This window comes from Cucurbita maxima, unplaced genomic scaffold (genome assembly GCF_002738345.1).
Source record: "Cucurbita maxima cultivar Rimu unplaced genomic scaffold, Cmax_1.0 Cma_Scf00025, whole genome shotgun sequence".
Lineage (NCBI taxonomy): Eukaryota > Viridiplantae > Streptophyta > Magnoliopsida > Cucurbitales > Cucurbitaceae > Cucurbita > Cucurbita maxima.
In genome coordinates this window covers 589275-612061 of record NW_019272041.1, presented here as the reverse complement: position 1 = coordinate 612061, position 22787 = coordinate 589275, and the positions used below count along the sequence as shown (strand labels likewise).

General features: G+C 37.3%; 2 protein-coding genes across 7 annotated transcripts in view; one reads left to right on the top strand and one right to left on the bottom strand.

Moving 5' to 3' along the window:
* LOC111498331 (lon protease homolog 2, peroxisomal-like) overlaps window positions 1–8241 on the top strand; it is a 13360-nt gene extending 5119 nt beyond the window's left edge. For 2 of the 3 annotated variants that reach the window (XM_023149512.1, XM_023149514.1), the window contains 12 exons: window positions 224–403; window positions 498–581; window positions 1259–1383; window positions 2716–2917; window positions 3012–3218; window positions 3688–3818; window positions 4584–4797; window positions 5533–5832; window positions 6011–6205; window positions 6599–6844; window positions 7438–7539; window positions 7651–8241. In XM_023149512.1, coding sequence (XP_023005280.1) covers window positions 224–403; window positions 498–581; window positions 1259–1383; window positions 2716–2917; window positions 3012–3218; window positions 3688–3818; window positions 4584–4797; window positions 5533–5832; window positions 6011–6205; window positions 6599–6844; window positions 7438–7539; window positions 7651–7734 — 2070 coding nt within the window. In that variant the 3' untranslated portion in view covers window positions 7735–8241. The remainder of the gene's footprint in view (window positions 1–223; window positions 404–497; window positions 582–1258; window positions 1384–2715; window positions 2918–3011; window positions 3219–3687; window positions 3819–4583; window positions 4798–5532; window positions 5833–6010; window positions 6206–6598; window positions 6845–7437; window positions 7540–7650) is intronic. The other variant, XM_023149513.1, reaches the window with a different exon arrangement.
* Window positions 8242–8777: 536 nt separating this feature from the next.
* Window positions 8778–21103, bottom strand: LOC111498325 (regulator of nonsense transcripts 1 homolog). 4 transcript variants are annotated; one of them, XR_002720761.1, is made up of 29 exons: window positions 20402–21103; window positions 19240–19491; window positions 18981–19151; window positions 18812–18862; window positions 18533–18625; window positions 18341–18436; window positions 17882–17932; window positions 17685–17803; window positions 17382–17490; window positions 16603–16797; window positions 16345–16416; window positions 16184–16250; window positions 15528–15670; window positions 15380–15451; window positions 15174–15302; window positions 13691–13846; window positions 12975–13088; window positions 12779–12877; window positions 12632–12709; window positions 12034–12168; window positions 11791–11865; window positions 11503–11620; window positions 10919–11289; window positions 10779–10841; window positions 10624–10695; window positions 10096–10227; window positions 9898–10017; window positions 9467–9660; window positions 8778–9351 (listed from the first exon to the last, which is right to left on the bottom strand). XR_002720761.1 is itself a non-coding variant. In XM_023149491.1 (28 exons), the coding sequence occupies exons 1-28, from the start codon at window positions 20918–20920 to the stop codon at window positions 9523–9525; spliced, it is 3810 nt and encodes a 1269-aa protein (XP_023005259.1). In that variant the 5' UTR covers window positions 20921–21103; the 3' UTR covers window positions 8778–9522. The 4 variants fall into 4 exon arrangements, 3 of the variants coding, with proteins under 3 accessions (XP_023005259.1, XP_023005260.1, XP_023005261.1); XM_023149491.1 differs by having other exon boundaries at window positions 8778–9660; XM_023149492.1 differs by having other exon boundaries at window positions 8778–9657.
* Between the last annotated feature and the right edge of the window lie 1684 nt (window positions 21104–22787).

Below are 22787 nucleotides of genomic sequence, written 5' to 3'. Positions count from 1 at the left end.
AAAAAAAAAAAAAAAAAAAAAAAAAAAAAAAAAAAAAAAAAGGACAAAAAGGAAAAAGAATCAATGATCAATGGAAAATTTTGTTTATCAACAGAGATTTTACTTTTCTAGATTATATTTATTCCTATCTCTGTTAAAACCAAGTTCATCTATCACTTCTGTAATTACTATATACGTCTATGTCATCTCTGGGACAGTAATTCACACCTTTTTCCACTTCTAGAAACAAAAAACTGAAGGAAGAACAAAAGTTCTTGTGGATACAGTTCCAGTTCATAAACTGGCTGATATATTTGTTGCCAGTTTTGAGATGAGTTTTGAAGAGCAATTATGCATGCTGGATTCGGTTGACTTAGGAGTAAGGCTTTCCAAAGCAATGGAATTAGTTGACAGGCATTTACAGGCAAGTCTTATATCAAAGAGTAAACAATAATGAATGTTCTCTTCACTTTTCCCTTTTCTTCTTGTGGAGTCATGTTGTTATTATCTTGCAACAGTCAATACGTGTAGCAGAGAAGATTACGCAGAAAGTAGAAGGACAATTATCAAAATCACAGAAAGAATTTCTCTTGCGTCAGCAGGTTAGCTTTCTCACCGTAATTATAGTTTTTCTGTAGTCAAGCAGTAGGAACATCACATTATATCCAAGATTTTTGTTCTTTCACGTTGTTACTGAGTTTGTATACATTATCACTACAAGATGGATGGGCGTTGGAGTTGATGCTTTATCCATGGTGTCATGTCTAATGGCATGTTATTTATCTATAATTGTGAAAGTCCATAAATTTGTTGAATTCTATTTTGCTGGATACCTGCTGTCTTAGTTATTGATGCATATGGTTTTACATTATTAACAACCAAGTATGTTGAATTCTATAGTGTCATTTTTGGTTTTTACATTAGTAACATCTAACAATCTTTTCAAACAATCGGCTAACCTCAACACTTATAGTTAATTTTATTACTTTATTAGAAATGCTATGTTCAACTTAAATATAAACTGATTGTGGTTTTGATTACGTGTTTGTTCCAATGTAATTTCATTTTCAAGGAATATAATTTACTGAGGTTCTTATTGAGATTAATTTCAATTTTTTCTGAGATATCAGTTATGGTCATCTGATAAAGGTCAGGTTTCACCATGTGATTCGGTAGATGGTAATTAGTAGGTAATACTAATCTGATGACTGGCGTTGCTGGCTCATCATAACTATCCCAGACTACCAACCACCCTTGTCATTTATTGCATGATGTGTAGATGAGGGCAATAAAGGAGGAGCTTGGTGATGATGATGATGAAGATGATTTTGTTGCCCTGGAAAGAAAGATGCAAAGTGCTGAAATGCCTGCCAATATCTGGAAGCATGCTCAGAGGGAGTTGAGGTATGACTTTCTGAGAAGACGTAGTATAGGTTTCTTTTTTATGCAGAAAAAGTTTTAATTTGCTAACCATAGTTAGGACTAGCAAAACACAGGGAAAAAAGATAGTGAAATAATTTCTCCTTGTTTTGTTTTTTATTGTTGAAATGGTGGTTATATCTAATCTTGTGGTGGGAAGTGTAGTCTGACCGTTGGTTTTACAGCTTGATAAAAGCGGATGTTTTAAGAACTTTTTCTGAAAATTATATCTTTGAATATTATTATCTGATATGATTCATGCAGTCCTAAAAAAAATAAGAAAAGAAAACGTGTGTGCCATTGCTTACAAGTATAAGAACTAAGTGCTTCAATTAATTTATTGCTCAAAGATAGGAAAGAAAAAAAAGTCCAGTAAAAAGCTTTACTAAGTGTACCCTTAGTTGTCGGTGAGGGAAAAACAATCTTAAACCTTATAGAGATACAGGGTGATAAGTGAATAACGAACTGAATTTTCCTCCCACTCATTGGGCGTGCTCAATCAAGATTGAAGGCCTCCTAGGGCAGTCCCGGGGGGAACATCAAAGTCTTGGACTCTAATCTTCAGATGGAAAACTTAATAAATAAAATCTCTTGATTTCCCTTGCTGCTAGTGTGGGGGCATGCAACATCTTCCCATGGATTAGTGAGGGTGCCCGCAATAAAATGGTCACTACAATTAAAAAGAACATAAGAAATGCCTCAAAAGACCGGTCCATTGGAGTAAATAAGGAGTGTGCTCTTGTGCTTGGGCTTGGGTGATGTAGAATAAACTAGACTCTCTCCTGCCACTTTTGGAGGGTAACTGGTACATAAGGTAGGGGAGTTACCATTTAACAGCTTAATGTTTTTGTTGTTACTCCATTTGTTTTCTTATACGTTACTACTAGATCTCTGTTAAGCATTATTGGGTTAACTGTTAGCTGCTGTGAAGGGGATCTTTTGCCTTTCTGAGCTCTTTAGTATATCAGTATTATCAAGGAATTCCTATCTGTAGGCTGCAACATTTGGTATCAAAATGATATCCTTGCCTGGAGCAAAGACGGCCACTGGTAGAGGCCTAAAATATTCTATTGACAAGTACCAAGGGAAGTAGCTTTGTGATGCTATACGCAATATCAAACATGCACAACCAACCTTGGAAACTGGCTAGAATAATTAATGTTTCTACAAGAAATGATCAATGACATTGACGTGCCTCTGATTTTGATATACTCTATCATGGTTTGCTAATTTTCCTAGCTGCATTCTGAATCTCTGATCAGCTGAGATTTTTATATAACGGCCAATTTTTCACCTTTACTTCTATAACCTTCATAGGAGCCTTAAAAAGATGCAACCTCAACAACCTGGGTACAACAGTTTGCGTGTTTACCTTGAGCTTCTAGCTGACCTTCCTTGGAAAAAGGAAACTGAAGAACTTGAATTAGACCTGAAAGCTGCAAAGGAACGTCTTGACAGTGACCACTATGGTTTGGTCAAGGTCAAGCAACGAATTATTGAATATCTTGCTGTTCGTAAGGTAACTTGATGTCTAACATTTTCTCAATCATCAATATTTTTATCATGAGTTTAAATTTGGTATGTTATATGATGACACCAACCAACATTTACAGCTTAAGCCAGATGCAAGAGGTCCCGTGCTGTGCTTTGTTGGGCCACCAGGTGTGGGAAAGACATCTTTGGCATCATCTATTGCTGCTGCTCTGGGCAGAAAATTTGTACGCATATCCCTGGGTGGTGTTAAAGATGAGGCTGACATTAGGGGTCATAGGAGGACATACATTGGAAGCATGCCAGGGCGTCTTATTGATGGACTGAAGGTCTTCCCCTCTCCTCCTATTGGTTTAATAACTGCTTTTTCACATTTTTTATTTAGCCAAAGCTTCTTTCAGGTTATTGTTAGATTTAACTTTTGTTTGGTTGATCACAGTCGATAGTGTTTGATGCTTCTTGTACAATCCATTTTTGTCTGGCATCATTTATCCTAATCTTACCTTGTGAGCTTTAGTCTGGGTGTTTTTCCTTTCAAGAAGGCTAAGGTTCTTATCAATGGTAAGAATATCTTTGGGAGTGTGGTTAGGAAGGAATAGGAGAATTTTTTAAGGTAAGAAAGAGACTTTATTTTTTAGGTGTTTCTACTTTTGCTGCATTGAACTGAGAGTGTCTTAGATATAAATTTTGTTGTTATTCCTCTCATCTAATTGCCGTTGATTGACTTTTTCTTAATCTTTGGGTGACTAGGTTTGATGCTTTATCTACCCTTGAAATTTCATTTTTAACATTTGACAGAGAGTAGCTGTTTGCAATCCAGTCATGCTATTAGATGAAATTGACAAGACAGGATCTGATGTGCGAGGAGATCCAGCTTCAGCTCTTCTGGAGGTTCTTGACCCTGAACAGAACAAAAAGTTCAGTGATCAGTATCCTAATCTAACATATTTATTTATCTGTACACAGCCTGCATTTTGGTCATAGAGTTAGCTTTTAGCTTCTGTATGTTTTTATGAAGGCAGGGATGAAGGTAAGAATAATTTAGTTTTAAAAATTGAATGTCGAGGATAGGGCATTGATAACTTCATTTTTGTAGTCAAGTGTTATTTGGTCCGTCGTAATGGATATTCCTGGTGAATAAATGTTTTCTTGCAAAAAAAAAAAAAAAAAAAAAAAAAAAAAAAAAAAAAAAAAAAAAAAAAAAAAAAAAAAAAACGAAAAGCAGCTATGGAGTTCAAAGTACTGGTTCTGAATTGAAGGTTTTAAATAGATCAAAACTTCAATGTTCTTGGAAATGTCTGCCGAGGCGTCAACTTTTTTCTTCTATTTGTGAAATTTGTTTTTGTGAGAGTTGAAAGAAATAATAGGCTCTTAAGGAAATAAATAGTGATTAAATGTCTAGGTTTCATATTTGAAAAGAAATATGATACTTATTGAGGATGAGGTTGAAATCATGAGTGGGCTGCATAATCAGCTTATTTATTTATTTTTTGTTTTGTAGGAATGTTGTGTAGATTTTGCTTTCTTTTTTGATGTCCTTTTTGTGGTTAAGTATATAATTGGCGTCCATACTATTTCTATGTACTCACATCTAAATTTGCTAAGTATGTTTTGTGCTTAGTGCTGTTGAACTTCTAGAACTGTTTCATTTTCCTCGAGTTACTCGGTGTGATTCTTTAACCAATGATCAACAGTTATTTGAATGTCCCATTTGACCTTTCAAATATTGTATTTGTGGCCACTGCTAACAGAATGCAGCTCATACCTCCTCCTCTTCTAGATAGGATGGAAGTCATTGAGCTGCCTGGATACACACCAGAGGAAAAACTTAAGATTGCAATGTACCATTTGATTCCTCGAGTTTTGGAACAGCATGGGCTAAGCGCTGAATATCTTCAAATTCCAGAGGTAGTTAACTCTTACTGTAATGGTTACAATAATAGTTCTATCAATATGATAATTTCTAGAATATCCTTCTCACTGGTACCAGACGAGTACAACGGGAAGAAGTTTCAAGAGTCTATTGACTGTCTTTTGCTCACTCTTTTCTAGTTCTACCATCATTCTCTTTACTCCATCAATCCTACATTCATCATGAGCCAAACGCCTACCCTCCCCTGCTCAATAGCCTTGCGTACCGTGCTCATTATTCCTTGTTTTCCCTTTCTCTATTTTTGCATGTGTACATAAATTTGTACCATTGGAGGCCTATTGCAGTGCTAATTGCTGTGTATGCTCTAACAACTATCGGAGGCTCTATTACAACTAAGAATATTCTACAGAACCTTTGTGTTGGCTGTCTCATGATTCTTGCTTCTGGGGGTACTTACTGTTCCCATCTTACTGCTATCCAGTAGTTATTTTGCTGACCCAACAGTAGGAAGGCTAGGTCTGACTGATATGGTATGATGATTATAAATGCATGCACATTTTTATTATTCTTGTGTTGAATAATTCTCTTGAGCCTGTTTGGTTATGAGATCCTACAACATATAATGTGTAACAGCTTGTCTTCAACTTAAAACTGGTTTCTTTCCATCTATGGACATGCAGCATTAATGCCATGTGTTGTTTCACATCTGTTGTACAATTTTCTGTATTATGTATGAAAACAATTTACAAATATATTGTTTATTGTGATAGGCTATGGTTAAACTTCTGATTCAAAGATACACTAGAGAGGCTGGTGTACGAAACCTCGAGAGAAATTTGGCTTCCTTGGCTCGTGCTGCTGCTGTTAGAGTTGTGGAAAGGGATCGAACTGTCCCGTTGAGTAAAGATGTGCATCAAGTTTCTTCTCCTCTGTTGGAAAATAGATTTTCTGATGGAGGTGAAGTAGATATGGAAGTCATCCCAATTGGAGCAGATCACGAGATACCAACCCCATTGAGGATAGCCTCTCCATTGGTTGTTGATGAGGCTATGCTTGAAAAAGTTCTTGGGGTAATAATTCTCATGCCCTTGTGTATGTTGTTAAATAAGTATGTGCCAGTCCCTTGAAAGTTGAAACTATCATTAGTAGACATGCTATTTAGAAAGCTTCTTATCCTCTCTTCTTCTTGGTTGGAATTTTTAGAAAGCATATTCCACATGTATTTTTATTCTTGTTTCTGTGTTGCAGCCTCCTCGGTTTGAGGACAGAGAAGCAGCAGAGAGAGTTATAACACCTGGGATATCCGTTGGATTGGTTTGGACTGCCTTTGGGGGTGAGGTTCAGTTCGTGGAGGCTACAGCAATGTCAGGAAAGGGAGAATTACATCTCACTGGCCAGCTTGGTGATGTCATTAAAGAATCAGCTCAGATAGCCCTTACCTGGGTATCATATTCATCTTGATACTTGTGTTTTCATATACATATTTTTATCACTACAAATGAGTAATGATTGACCTTTACTGGTTCTATGTCATAAATTCTACACTCAACAATCTGTCTTTGCTATAATTTAATATTGCAACTCATTCAATCGTGTTATATAAGGATCACATCTACCATCATTTTTTCTATTCGTTGGCTTGGATGACCTACCTTGACTTAACTCACAGGGCCTTGATAGTAACCCACCTCTAGTGGTTATTACAGTCCATGATGTTTTGACTTAGAAATCACTACTAATACCTGTACACAAGGTTGTCACGTCCATGGTGCACATTTAATGGCATTGTTACCTTTTACAGATATTTTCAAGGGGTTGACCATTGTATAATTACAGGTAAGAGCAAGGGCGACAGATCTGAAACTGGCAGCTGCTTGTGAGTCCAATCTTTTGGAGGGTCGTGATATTCATATACACTTTCCTGCTGGTGCGGTGCCTAAGGATGGGCCTTCAGCTGGTGTGACTCTTGTAACAGCTCTGGTCTCACTGTTTGGTCGGAAAAGAGTAAGAGCTGATACTGCAATGACAGGAGAGATGACTCTGAGGGGTCTTGTTCTACCTGTTGGTGGCATCAAGGATAAGGTATATCTAATATTTTTCTTCTTACTGTATTTTGAACGTGTATTAATATTTTCTTTTTCTACCAATTCCTTTTTGTTCTTGTAAAAGTAGTTACAAAATTTTGAATTAACATGTGGTCTACAAGTTTCTATGCATGTATGCCGATTGTGATGCCCGGTGGGATTCGGTCACGAGGCCTTCTTGTAATTGTAACCTTGGTTTTGTTTTTATGGGTCGAAGTCCTTCCTCAGTAGTTAAAATTAGGCTCCTTTTTTTAGGCATTTTTTTTCTGCTTGTATCCTTTCATGAAAGTGCAGTTTTTTTTTTTTTTTTTTTTTTTTTTTTTTTTTTTTTTTTTTTTTTTTTTTTTTTTTTTTGAAGAATGCTTACACCTCATGAAAGTGGTGTGTTCCTCTAGAGCAATTGTTAGCCATCCTTGTGTTCGTGGTACACTTTGCATTGAGTTCTCTATGAGAAATCTCTGGTCTCGAAGCTTTCAGCTTTGACCTCTGTTTGAGGGTGTGAATGTTTTATATAATAAGCATTCATGTCCAAGAAATGGATTAAAACATGTTCGTGGATTGTGAATGGCTAATGCAAGTGATCGTTTGCAGATACTAGCTGCACATCGTTATGGGATAAAGAGGGTTATTCTACCAGAGAGGAATTTGAAAGATTTAGTGGAAGTTCCTCCAGGCGTGCTTGCTAGTTTGGAGGTAAGATTCAATATACATGCAATTATTTGCATAGGAATGGGCCTTATCACTATGTTAGTATCACTATTGGAATTATCCATCCAATGTTTTTTACTTGTTTTCTCTTATTAGATAATATTAGCCAAGCGGATGGAAGACGTACTGGAGCAGGCTTTCGAAGGTGGGTGTCCATGGAGACTACACTCGAAGTTATGACAAGAAAACGTGGCGTGATTATCATTTAAACCCGAATAATTGAACATTAGCACGTTGCCTTATCCATCGGGTAAAATACGCTATGAATTTGGTTGAAGCTGGTGCTGGCTAATCAAAATATGTGATGATTACAACATGTTCTGGTCAATTCTTCTGCAAGAAGGAAGTCACCCAATTTGCTGCAGAAAGTTGCAAGTCTTTGGATCCTGTAACCATATGCATAAAAAACCATGGTATGCAATATTCTTTCATCTTATCAAATGCTCATCTACTGCGGTTGAGCCCCCAGTTATCGTCATTTTTATTCTCGTGCTTATTCGTCCTGTAATTATGAAAATGTCTCATATTTATTATAGAAGCAAATCTTATCCCGCCCTCTATAGTGTTTTTAAGGAAGTGTATGTATTTTTAAAGTACACAGGTTGGGGCTGCACTGAAAGGGTATATTGATGTATAACTAACCTAACTAAATAAATACAACTGGTTCAACCATTTGATTTCATTTGCTTAGGGAAGTTTGTTCCATTTATTGGCACTAAACGTTAAGTAATAAATATACCTGAACTACTTTCTCCATTTAACTGCAGTATGAGCTATTTCTTTTTCACAATTTTGTAGCCATAAAAGAACTCATGATTTAGATAGGTTGAACACAGATTTTTTTAAAAGCCAAAAACACATGAAACTTAGAATTGAAACGAAAGGGAAAGTCCATACCCTTGGCCTTATGGACCATCGAATGCCTTACAGTGTTTCATGAATCAAGGATTCGAGACCGAAGAGACCAACTCCACTCGATCAACATTGCGAGGAGGTCAACTGCCATTTCAGACATTTTCTATTTTCCATCTCCAAACACAATATTCAATTGCATCAACCAAAAATTTCTGTTCAAGCTAGCTATCCTCAGCAATAGAATTTTAAATTTCAATAGCGAAAAAAAGCACGTAAAGAATGTATAAGTTGGCATGCTTGATAGAAGATCAAAGTAAAAATAGCCTAAATTTCTTTACCATATCACCTATCCTTGAATGAAGATAAGCTAAATAAACAAAATGCATTAAAGATGGGACTTCATAAATGGAGCTCAGTATGTGGCATGTGGTATTTGGTATAATTCAATCTAACAAGCCCGGAGATGTATACCATATAAAATACATCCATTCCTCTGGTAGTAGCAGTCACTCGGCAAAAGAAAGAGATATTAGTTACTTCCTATAGTCTATAGCCATCTTCTACTTGATCAAAAGATAAAGCAGAGTACAGGTACACGTCACGGAGAGGTGAAAGGATGATCAAGGCAAGTTTTCACCAGCTGCTGCTGCTGCTGCTGTACAAAAATGTCATACTACTGCTGCTGCTGCTGCTGCTTCTGTAATTTAATGAATCAGTTGCACCAGATTTACACATTACACAATGTTTCCGATCCTATGTATGTATTATGAACCCTTCTTCCCCGCCGAAACTGTGCCATGCAGTGCTCCATCGCACAAAATAACATTTGTAGTTTTTATTCATTAACACAAAACCTCAAGTAGGTATGGGTTTATCTTTCTTTCTCAGCCCTGGATGTGCCTCCCTTGTTTTGCTGACCGTCCTTTCGTCCACTCTCGAGTACTAATAGATTGCCAAGTCACATGTTTGTTACCAACAATGGCAGTGGATAGAATAATCATACTGACCAAGAAATGGCAAGCTTTTCTGCAACCAAGAGACAGACAGTTGCACACACCAAGTTGCTGGATGCGAAGACTACCCATCACCGCTGTGAATCCCTCCTACACCCTCTCAACCACTAAAGTGAATTTTCTGATTTTGAGAGCTCTGGCCCTGCTGCTGAGGCAGCTGTGGTGGGGCCTGCACGGTAGAGGGCTGTGTGTTGTAATGTGCAAAGGGCTGGGAGTAGAGAGAGTTCATCATCCCCTGCTGAAAAATTATCATTTTTTTTTTCAGCGACAAAAGAAGAAAAAAAAGCGCCAACCAGAGAAGAAAAAAATGGACGGATTGAAATGAGTAACACTTGGCCATAGCGAATTGATGACTCCCCACTTGTTTGATGATAATGCTTGTGAGGAGCTATATCAGGCCAAGCATTACCACACCCTATTATTCAGTAAAATTTGACCATAAGCATCAAAGCATCGTCAAAGCATTAAGAGAAACCTGGGATTGTAGTGGATTTGCATTGGCCACGTTATAGTGACTTTGAGAGGCTTCATCTAGTGAAGGATCACTAAAACCAACTTGCGTGAATAGACCTTGTGAACCATGATTCATGTAATCCTGTGGGACAGATGTAGATTAAAAGCCAATGGAAACTTTTGATATCAAATCAAAGAATGAAAAAGGGAAGAAGAAAACCTGTGACATGAAATCGTTTCCTGTTCCAAAACGGGAATATCCAGATTGAGAATTCTGATTCAGGAAGCTCCCTGGAAAGCCACCCTGTGCTCCTTGACTAACATAATCAATGGCATATCCAGTTTGAGAGGCCTACAGGTAAACCAAAAGAGATTATTAAAAGTTAATTGGACACATCCACCATCCACCAAAAAACAGAAACAAAAGATTCCAAGCTACTAAGGTAAATCACAAAAAAGTTCGACATCCCTAAACATCCGAATGGTTTATTGTTTCTCTGGTAAGATAGAGCAAACAATTGATTGCTCTCATTTCTGATTTTAGCATCCAATTTGTACCAAAGGAACACATCCATTTCATGATTAATCTAACATATATCCACACATATAATAATATCATACATCCACATATAATAATATAAAGGCTAAATTATACAAAATACTCCTCAACTTTGAAATAAAACATGAGCGCTATTGCAAGCAAATCAAGCAAGAAATATTCCACATGTAGGCATGGTCTAGAAAGTACCTGTGTGGAGAAATCAGTAACATTATATGGAACATGCGATCCCTGGCTTTTAAAGTCATCACCCAAGAAGTCCTGATTGTAATCACATATATAACTTAAGAAAAGTATATCATACCAACACAGCAAAACTGAACATATTAAACACCAATTACTACCTGAGAAATTCCTCCCATGGAGTACCCCTCACGAAACGTCTGGTTAGGTGGCTGAACAGGCATCTATTGAAACAAAGATACTTTTAAGACATAAGGTAACCATCAAGGTGGATAGTATGAGAGGGAGAGAAAATACACACATTGTTAACAAAGCCAAGTTGAGACAATGGACCACCCACTGATGGTTGGCTATTGGGACTCTCCAAACCAGGAAAGTTAAAAGTGGAACCAATATTTTCAATATTTTGTTGAGAGACTTGCTGATTTGGAAGCTGGCTACCAATAGGAGCACCCGCATTTCCCCGTCCTGCCCCAAAACCCCTACTTCCTGGTTGAGGAACATGAGGAACAGCACCAACTGGTCCATGCACAGCTCCACGAGTTGGGATTGCATATGGCTGCGGAGGACCACCATGAAATGAAGGGATGGGAACTCTTGGCATGGGATAACCAGAAGCATGCACTCCAGGCTTTTGGGCACCATTGGGCAGGTGAGGAGGAAAGTACGAACCTGAACAAGGTATAAGATTTAAGTAGTCAACCAATAAAATAAAATAAAAGGACAAAAGAGAACCCATCAATAGAGGTGATGCATGCCATCAAAAAGCACAATCTACATGGTCAGAAATGAGCCATATACTCAACGTGCATCCTTAAGAACTTCTGCAATATGAAGTTGCGCACACTTTTGAAGATTGTTAAATGTCAGACAGAGAAAACACACCTCTACCACGACCACTTCTTCTATCAGCATTAGAGCCAGATGGGGCAACAGGTCCAAAATTATCATTGGGCAGAACTCCAGGCCCACCAGCAAAGAAAAGGCGGCGATCATTGTATATCTGCATGTGCAGCATAAATTTTTTTAGGTAAGAAATCACACTTCCATGAAGAAAAAATGAAAGAACACAACAACATACAACGAACATTACCCCCCCCCCCCCCCAAAAAAAAGGGAGTCTCGCCCTATCTATCGCAGCATTAAAATAATAAAAATTTAACAACGGTCTACCTTTTTAGGCTTCTGAAACTGAATCATGCTTTGTTTTAAGTTATTCAGAGGACCCTCAACCAAGCACTCATGTTCCTGCCAGACATTGATGATAGCAAGTCAGAAACACAGCAAAGGCTTAAACATGAAAGATGAAAATATGTCATAATAAATCAAGGACCTCAATAACTAATGTTGCATCGGAAGGAGGTTCCAATAACTTACAGAAATTCCATATAAACATATTAGTTGAGAACAAAATACCTTGTAATGTGTTAATAAGCTATTCCATAGTGGTTGTTTACTCAAAACCTTTGGGTTTCCAAGAATGACAATACCATATCGAGCTCGTGTTAAAGCCACATTGAGTCTGCGAGGATCGTTAAGGAATCCAATGCCCTAAAAGGAATAGGCTTTAGTAGTTACTCCAGAATGACAACCTTGTTGAAAGAAAAAATGAGAACAATAACAAACTAAATAATTGATCCACAAACTAAAATGTTAAACATCTAAAAGTTTTGTCACATTCTTTCTAGGATATACGTACAGCAATCAGAAAGTGTACACTTCTACTATTTTCAACTGAATCGGTGAGCCACAAAAGGCATAAAAGATAGATATAACTACCTTCTCCAGTGAACATATATAGAACAACCTTGTATCAAAATATCTGTATCCGATAATCTCATTTCAGAACCCATTTTATACTCTCAACAAAACAGTAGAACCAAGCTTCATATGTCACCCCACATCCATGGGGAGATAATTAAAGGGAAGGAATGGGTAATCTAAGAGTTCGCAAACGAAGTTTCAGTTGAAAAACACAGTAGCTACACCAGAAAATGTTTTAGTAGTAACTAACCTGATGTTCATTACTCCTCACACATGACAATATGATATAATCTTTTTCCCTTCCTTGAAATGAATCCACGCTTGCAACCTGTTAACAGAAACAGTGCAAAATTGCATCTTGTAGCAAGGATATCTGCAATCACTTTACGAGTATTACCTCAATTTCTTTGTAAAGTTGCTGTCTGAGAGCACCATTTCTTGACATATAGTTCACAATGTATGCTCTTTGTCCCTCATACGGTGTGATAACTCCAATCTANAAAAATCAGTATATAGCAAAAAAAAAAAAAAAAAAAAAAAAAAAAAAAAAAAAAGAGTATCATCCTAACAACCGAAGATGACAACTAATGTACCTGACTAGGGACTACACCACTCCTTAAGAAAGTAGTCACAATTTTTTCTACATTTGCTGCCTCAGTTCTATTTAGGTAGGAAGTTCCACTGGCACTTATCTCCTCTTGTCCCATCTAAAAATATTCAATGTGAAAATTCAAAACATGAACGGAAGCAAAACAGAAGAAACATACAACTTAGAAACACCATACACATGAGGTAAGTTAGCAGAACACATGCTATGTCAAAACTGAAGAATTCATTCTCCTTTAATACAGAATATACATTCGAAGTGTCCAATTGACGTTTATTCCTTAGGATATACAATCAAAACCTTCAAAGCTCTAAATACATCATATAAAGCTTTTTAAGTTTTTTTGGACTTCTACATCTCCAAACTTAGAGCATATTCCTCCTTCCAAGACTATTAATTCTAATATCCTAACAAATTATTCCTTCTCTATAGTTTTTTTCTATCGGAGATCGACATGTAGCTCCAAAATGGGACCCCCCCCCCCCCCCCCCCCCCCCCCCCCCCCCCCCCCCCCCCCCCCCCCCCCCCCCCCCCCCCCCCCCCCCCCCCCCCCCCCCCCCCCCCCCCNCAAAAAGGGGCCCCCCCCCCCCCCCTCCCCTTCCTTCCTCCTCTTGATCAAGACAGATCCCTCTCCGTTTTCTGCTCTCTAATTGATACATTCTGGTTCTTCAAATTCTAAACAATAACTAAATCCATTAATACCTGGACGTAGAAAAACATTGGACGGTTGGGAACTGGCCATGGGAAGTCAATGCCTGTCGATTGCCTTTCGTTGATGGTAACTCCGTTTTGTAGCGTGCCCTCATAGAAGCTATTAGAAGGAAACTCAGAAAGTGATGGATGCATCCGATATTGAACCTACACCAAAGGAGAAAAAGGAGAACACGCCATCAGAATTCTGACAACCAAATGTGCATTACAATCTTAATAGAAAAAACAAGACTCAAAGCAGAGATAACAAAATCATAGAAATACTTGTATTTTAACACATAAATTACAAATCTAGAAATTTTAAAAAATAAAAATAAATAAAAAACACAAATCAAAGCATTAATCAAGAAAAATCTCTCCCCTTATTTGTTTAGATTAATTGCTGCTAACTCTTCTTTTTTTATATCGATGAGCATCCGGACTCACTTGTACTCACCTTGACTAATCAATTGTTGCTAACTCATTTGGTCAGCTGAATAAAAGTACTAAATCCCTTCAATTTCTGCAACCCCAAATATGAGAGGATCTTTTCAAATTTACCAATATGGGACAAAATAAACTCAGCCCAAGTAAGAAGCACGACCTTGCTACATTTAGTTCTTTCTAAGATCCCCATATACTTCTTCTTCCATTTCTTAAAAGTCTGGCTAAAATTGGGGCATACAGATTCTCATGGTACAAAAATAGTACCCTTAGATCCAAGCTACTGTATTATGTGCAAGGGGGAGCTGAAACACAAGAGGCGTCTATACATAACCAGCCCATTCATCACTACTTATTGAAACCTGATTAAATACTCGTTTGGTGACAATTTTTCTATCCATCTCAGTGGCAATGACTAGCAATATGGTCATGTTGCTCAATAGTTAATTGCTCTCATTCTTGAGGGGCATCCGTTTCAGAAGGAGAAGAAGACATTGTGGTTGAACTTTCCTACAGCTTTCCTATATTCTAAATGGAAGGAACAAAATTATTACAAAGACAAAAGACAACACTTCGTTCTTTGGTGATTATAGCATTACTTCTCCTTTGTCCCATTGGAAAAGCATCTTGTAATTTCCTTGGGTTGGGATCACCACTTTTATTGTAATCTTATAATATTAATGAAATGTTTATTTTTCTTTCATTCTAGAGTTCGGGCCAACTTGCACGTCCCTCGACTAATCTCACGAGACAACTAGAATCTACTACATTTTGCTCCCTAAAAAGCTTGTAGGATATTAAATACTGTGTAAGTAACTACCATAAATTGAATTCATTCTCTTTAAATACTTCATTATTTATGTTGGGCCTTAATGCCCACTAGGTCAACCCAGGAGGGTAAAAAACCGTCAATATAAATTGTAATGCATCCAAATAGCTAGATTGCAGGTATCATAGTGAGTTATAACAAACTAAGATGAGAAACTTTCCATAATTGAATATCAAAATTGAGATAAAATTAACGAGCACCCTTAAAAATATATGCTAATACCTGCAACCTAATTGGTTTCACACCAAGGAGAACGAGACGCTCAAAAAGGGATTGAGCCAGTCCTGCACGTGCTGCTTTTTTGCACATAATAACAGGTCCCAGTTGGCAATGGTCACCAACAAGAACAGCCTATAACAAGAAAAGTCAGTAGAAGAAAGGAAGCAACAACTTGAATAGATACATCCTGAACTGAAGACTCCACATGCCTGCTTTGCTCCAAGAACAAGAGGAATGAGACATTCAGGTTCTGTTGCCTGAGTTGACTCATCAATAAGAACCTAAACCAAGGTAGAATCTTTAAGTTTTAAGTTCTTTGCTTTCACGTAAGCATACAACAGACAAGATTGGTCTAACCTGACGAAATCTAAAATTTGACAAGCGAGGATCTCCAGCACCAACACATGTGCAACAAATAACGTCTGAGCTCTGTGAAATTTCCCTCTCTGTAGCTCTCTTAAGGGCTTTATATTTTTTCTCATCACTGCTGGACAACTCTCCTGTGTTAATTAGAAAATGAGAGGAAGTGTTATTGAACAAGGGAATAAGAGAAATAAGGGAAACACACTAACTAAAGCAACTATCCACCAAATTTTTAAAATAAATAAGAAATAGGCTAAGGAATAAAAAATGGTCATTAGGATAATTATACAGGCAGCAACAGCATTTAAAGAATTTTTTGTTTTGACCATTAATTAAAGCAAGCAATAAGTAGACAAAAACATATCCAACTAATCAGTTCATTGGAGTCCTAGAATAATCAACATTCACCAAATGGTTTTATTCAACAATGAGACAATTTCTACTGATGGACAATAACATTTCGGAGAAATCAGAGGATGAGGAATCTCCTAATAAAATATTTGTTAGGAAAATTTGCCCATTTAAAATACAAAAGAGAAAAAGAACTAATTACAGTTTCCAACTACATCCCCTCCCTCCATTTTTGGGGAATTTTCCACCCAATCAAATTTTTTATTTTAAAAATGTAAATTATAGAGAATAACCCAGACCTTGTTCATCTTTCAATTGTTGCAACTTATGAAGTTCACTTCTTTCAGATGTGTCAAGATGTCGAACCTATTAAGAGACAAACAATCAGACTTGGTACAAACATGAAAATGAGCTCTTAGTCATAGAGCAACTGAGGATACAATCCACAATGATCAAATACCTGATAGTGAAGGGTCAAGTGTTCCACAGGAGAACTTACAGCTTCTCTTGATTTTGCGCATAGTCTAACAACCTTGATTCAGAAAGCAGGGAGAAATTGTGAATGATATTTAATTTATATTGCAATAACCCCAAATAAACACAGCGCAGCCATGCCGAAAAGGTTGCACAAGACATACCAGATGATGAACTATTACAGTTGACAAACATAATAAGAAATGTGAGGCACAGTAGAAGGGAGTAAATGCTAGTTCATTACCTTCAACCCAGTTGCACTTATCTTCTCTGCCAGCTGGTCCACAGCCACATTACTGGGCGCACATACCAGAACCTGCCCTTGGCCTTGTTTGGCCATATGATACACTATGGCAGCAGAAGTTACAGTTTTCCCAGTACCAGGAGGACCCTGAATCAAGCTTATTGGCTTCTGGAGAACACTTTTTACAGCAAAAACCTACCAATAAAGAAAATGTGGCCAGAGTTTTTAACTTCAGATTAAAAAGAACCTAACTTAGTCACATCATTAACATGAATGGAAACCTATAATAAATCTCAACTCTCATAAATGGAAAAAAGATGATTTCTTAAACTATTACAAAAAAGACAAATATGATCTTAAGAAAACATAGGATCAATATAAATGGTTACTTCAACAAGAAAGCATGTTAAAAATTAACATTCAATGCTCTTAGAAGTATGCAGATCTCAAATGGAAAAAAAGGACCCCAATGTTTAAGTATACAAAGCATTGGTTCATTTCTATAAACAAAGTAAGGACTAAATACCATCATAAAGAGAATATGAACACGTTAAGGAAGAGAACAAAAGACCAGCCCCTATTATGGATCATTCTATACCACAACAAGAACTCCCCAATTCGACGAAAATAAAACAAAAACAAAGATCTCCGAACTCCAATAGTATTAAACAAGAACCAGATTATTCTTCGATAAACGATGCACCTCTTTCACAACACAACATAGCATAGAAAATTAAAGTGAAACAAAATTTAGGTAGTTTATTTCTAGGAGCATATACTTGGGATGCATTGAGCTCTGGTAGACCAGGAGCACCAAAGCGACGAGGAAGTGTATTGCGGACCATCTGGACTTCCACTTCATGTCCTAATAAGTGATGGTAGATATAACTGCACATAAGACATCATAAAGTGCATTGTCATAGCTTGTTGAAATACACAAATCAGTCACCATTGCTAATATGAATATAACCTCCATAGTTCATTTACTAGTACTGGGGAAGAATTATTCAAGAATCATAAAGAGGCTGATAGAACCTAATAGAAACAAAATCCTTTATCCCCAAACAGTAGACAGTTCTTACCCACTAACACTGGTCTCATCAACTGCAAATGTCTTCATAGCTCCCTGCATTCGGTCGAAGCTTGTACTCTTCCACACAAAATCAACACTAAAACCATGGACGATGTCAACTGGAACCCCCTATTATACCAATACATAAAATAATCACCGACAAACAACTTAACCCAGCAAAAGATAAACACCAAAGTTGAGTGCTACCTGACTAGCACGAAGCTCAAGTGCCACCTCCTCCTGTGCAGTTAGCTTGATCTAACATAGGAAAACAAGGTTATGTCAATACAATACATAGCCGGTTCAAGAGACATTTCAGTTTTTTAATGTACAAGATCACTAAAATGTCTGACATGTCATGGAAACATAAGAAAAGAAGTCCGGTAGAAAGAACCAAAATACCTACAGCTGATAATATATCAAGCACTTTAGCTGTGAATTTATCAGTAAATATACTATTGAAGCATTTTCTATTCCTGACTATTTTTCTTTCACAAAATTCCACAAGGAACTTACCGTTACCTATTTTACGAAAAGAGAACTGTACATTAGAAAATCAATAAATTGTGGAGCAGTATTCGAGTAAGCAGCCTAAAGGATTTTAAACCCACAACTACTTGAATGAGGTTATTCAAACCTGAAGACTTAAAATCAAAAGGTGCATACCACATGTCCCACAGAATGCCAGGCTGGATGAGCTGCATCACCAGAATAACGTAACCTCAATTCATCTCCAGGTACAAGACGCAATTCATTATCCTCCTATACCAACAAATCGAGCAGCTTAGAAATCAAGAGAAAACAAGGAGATCAAAGCATCCATTTAACCATTTAACAAATAATAAACACCAAACGTACCTTTGGAAAGACAAAATAGGCTACCCTCTTCTTGTTAAGGCCAATGTCCCAGCGTACTGTGACATTATCCTTGCTTTGAGATTCTTTCATCATCTAATACAAAAATGGAGCATCATATTATACAGATCTTTCAAAGAACAAGTTAATATTACATCCATTTAAATTTAAGGAAATAAAAATCAGGCAAGCTAAAAATTACGGGATCATGAACTTAGAAATTGTTCTAGACCTACTTATTTTTTGTTTAAATGGAAGACATAAGGAGTCCTGGTACAATACCTTATCATAGTCGGCTTCCAGCTTGATAAGAGGTGCAAATACATTTTGATACTATAACAGGAAAGACAAAATGTCACCTCGTCAATACTACAGGTATCAAAGAAAATGCAACTTCACCAAAATTACTGCGAACTGAATATAAACACAAACACCAAGCCAATAAGCACACCTGATATGCATCCTCATATTTCAATGCTACAGGCTGTGGTTCATCATCCACACCAGGTTTTTCAAGATCTTCAAGTGACGCATCTGGGTTTGTCTTCCAAAGCTCCTCAATCTTATTTATTTGTTGTGCACTAATTTGGCGTGCCCTCAACTGCTCTTGCTCAGAAGGAATCTACATAACAGAGAGGTTATATGACAGTGACACAATACATCACATTACCACATATCAAAAAGATATAAATCCGGCAAGATACACAAACCTTAACTAGCCACTGCAAGAAGCACCTATCATCAATTAGAGGGCACCATTGACTCAAGTCCCAATTCATATCCTTCAGAGCATTTACACTTAAGCAAGGTTCCCTACAAAGTAGAACAACCACACTTTCTGTCTTTGCAGAGATAAATCCAAGGAGAAAAACATTTCGACATCCACAATTGTAACACTCAAGAATTGTTTCTCCCAGAGGACTGTCTTTATGAAGACAAACTTCCTTATGTTTAGCCCGGACCTAATATCATTGTGTCATTCAACAGAAAAGCTAATGTGAGTTCTCTAATCATAATTTTTATGTAGGAAATGCTTTTACTTATGCGTGAAATTACAGAAATTATAAATGAAAAGTTGATACACCATCAAAAGTAAAAAAAAATGCTTTATTTTCTACGTACACAAAAACCAATTATCCTACAAGGAACCAAGCTTTCATTAAGAAATTTGGAAGCATAAAAAAACCGCATGCAAGAGGAGCTCAAACCTACAGAAAGGCACTGGTAATTACAAAAGGCCTAAGTAGTCACTGCCCATAAGGAGGTATTGAACCTAATATTTTCCCATAGAACATTACACGAGTACTCCACCCCTCAAAAAATGCTCAAGGTGCAAAAAGTACAAAAACCAGTTTCATCTTCCTTCCAATATTTAACTACTACAGCTGCATAAGAATAAAGCTATATTTAATCTAATTTTAAAGTCCATTAAAACCTGAAAAACAAGAAAACTATTACTGACATTGAACAATGACAAAGATATATAATCGACAAAAATACAGCAAAGCATAAAAAAACGTAGACATGCAACATGGTGCAAGTAGCACTCCCCACTCGCGACACTGAAAAAAAAACAACCGACAAGCAAAGAAATACAGAGCGCCATTTCTCATATCAATTTCACCTAGGAAAACAGGATAGTACGCCCACAACTTCCATGTGAGGCGCAACAATTTCCACATGTTCTTCGAACATTTACCAGGCAATTGATCATCGTAGAATTTCCGCCAAACGAAAGAAAAATAAATCCGCACTCTTCTTATGTAAAAAAAAAAAAAAAAAAAATTGAAATTTTCCATAAACGGAAGAACCACGGGGCGGGCACAGACCAAAACAAATAACAACATAATGGTGAACTCCCAAACAACATACCAGATGATTCACGATATGCGACCCAGACGTGTTCCCTCGCGAATTGCAGAACCATTTACGGCAAGACGGTACGTTACACCTCACAACGCAAGCCGGGTTCGAAACCCCACAATACCTACAAGCATGCTCCGTGAAATTCCCCTTCCCAAACTCATAATTATCATCATCCCCAGCATCCTCAAACGTCAACCCACTCATCCCGGCTGTCAATGCGTCAACCATTTGATTATTACCACCACTATTCCCCGAACCACCTCCAGTCCGGCCTTTCGTAGCACTCCCCGGCGCAGCCGAAACCGGAGACGCATCAGACTGGTGGTCCGACCCCCCACCGCGGTCTGTATGATCGGCTAACGAATCGGAAGGAGTCGGCCACGCTACAGGGGACCTAATTGGGTCACGAAATTCTGGATAATCGAAGTCTTCCCCCTGTGTATTGAACTCAAGAAATGTGTAGGCGTCATTTCCCGTGTCAGGTTGAGATGCCGTTTCAAACAAATTGTTCTGCTGCGAATCCATGGGAATTGAAGACCAATAACAACAATATCAATCCCAAATCAAAATAGAAGACGAAGAATCAAGATTTAGGGGGTTGGAGTTGGAGGTTTGGAAGAATTGGGATTAAAATTAGGGTTAGGGTTTGGCGTGGCATTCCGAAAGAGAGAAGGAATGAAACTTGAACGAGGAAGCGGAGAAAGTAAAAAAAAATATATATATTTTCTTTAAAAATATAAAATTATAATTATATTTTCCGAGACAGAAAATTGGGGGTGTTTAGCTTCACCGGCCGAACGGGTTGGATAAAGTTATATGGTCCCACCGTGACGTGTCAAGCTAACACCTTTAGCTGTTAAAATGCACGTGTGGCGCGTGGAACTTGTGTTTGGCTACGAAGATAAACGTATTTTTCCTCTGAATAAGAATCTATTTTTACTCGTACACAATCTTACGATATATATTTACACAAATAAAATTTTATTTACAAATTTACAGATCAAATAAATAGATGTGATAATTGACCAACGCAAATACGGTTATTATTTTTTAACCGTTCAAATTTACCTGTAATTTAATCTATAATTTCAATGAAAATAGTTTATGCATTGGCAAAGTAGTATTAGATGATATGTATATTGGAATATTTTAAGTATTTTAGTAATATGATTATACGAATAATATTAAATTAATATAACTCAGCGTATATATTACATTTATATATATTATTTCATCTTTTATTTTGACATTCATATATACAGCGGTATCAGGCCCATAATATGTTCATATATAACTCAGTAAAGTCACGAGAGCTTATGTTCAAAGTAGACAATATCATATAATTGTGGAGAGTCGTGTTCATCTAACATGGTATCAGAGTCCTGCCCTAAACTTAATCATGTCAATAGAATCCTAAATGACTCCAAAAGAAAAGGAGTCGAGGCTCTTCGAAGGCATAGTAAAAAAAATGACTAAGACTCCAAAAGAAAAAGAATCGAGCCTCGATTAAGGGGAGGCGTACTTTGTTCGAGGTGAGGTGTTGGATGAAAGTCCCACATCGGCTGATTTAAGGAATGATCGTAGGTTTATAATCAAATAATACTATATTCATTGATATGAGGTCTTTTAGGGAAGCCCAAAGCAAAGTCATGAGGACTTATGCTCAAAGTGGACAATATCATAAATTCAAAGTAACGAAATACTTAATAAGTAACCCGACTATTGGGGTCGGAAAATGCATACATAAACAATCATAGTGGAACCTATCCTTTCATAAAAACATTTCATGAAGCCCACGTACACTCACATGAGGTATGATGCAGGTCCCCATAGCTTTTAATCATGATATAAATATATGATGCAGGTCATACATTCGTTTTTCCATAAACATACTTTCACAAATACATAATATAATACATGTCAAACAATCATAAAATACAACACATGGAGGGCCATAGAGCACGTCTTGTTCAAACTTCATTGAATTCATCAAACCAAGCCAATAGTGGTTCATATTTCATTTAATTCATCTAACATATAGGGTGCCTCAAAGTTCCAAGCAACACTTTAACTATTCACAGACATACCTTGGGTTCGAAGAAGGTGGTTTACCCTTTTCTAGCGTTGCCAAGCAACTAGTCTGTTCTCTTGGGTGAACTACTCTTCTGTTTGACTTTGGGTAGTTTACCTTGCCTATGCATTGTGAAACCGATATCGTAGGTCGAGGTGTTACCTCATAAAACTCTATTTGATGGTGAAAATATGATGTTTGCTAGCCTGCTCGTCATCCATGGGAGGTTAGATGGTGAACTCATTTCACAGGAACATATAGTCACCCAAAGTCGGGGGAGTGACCCTCTGTATGTGCTAGCTTTAAGGACTACCTGCGTGA

Coding starts and splice junctions, on each gene's coding strand:
- LOC111498325 (XM_023149491.1), bottom strand. CDS start 20,920: ATGGATTCGCAGCAGAACAATTTGTTTGAAACGGCATCTCAACCTGAC. Junction 19,492..20,401: donor CGCATATCGTGAATCATCTG/GTATGTTGTTTG, acceptor CAATGATATTAG/GTCCGGGCTAAACATAAGGA. Junction 18,437..18,532: donor CCTATTTTGTCTTTCCAAAG/GTACGTTTGGTG, acceptor TTGTTGGTATAG/GAGGATAATGAATTGCGTCT.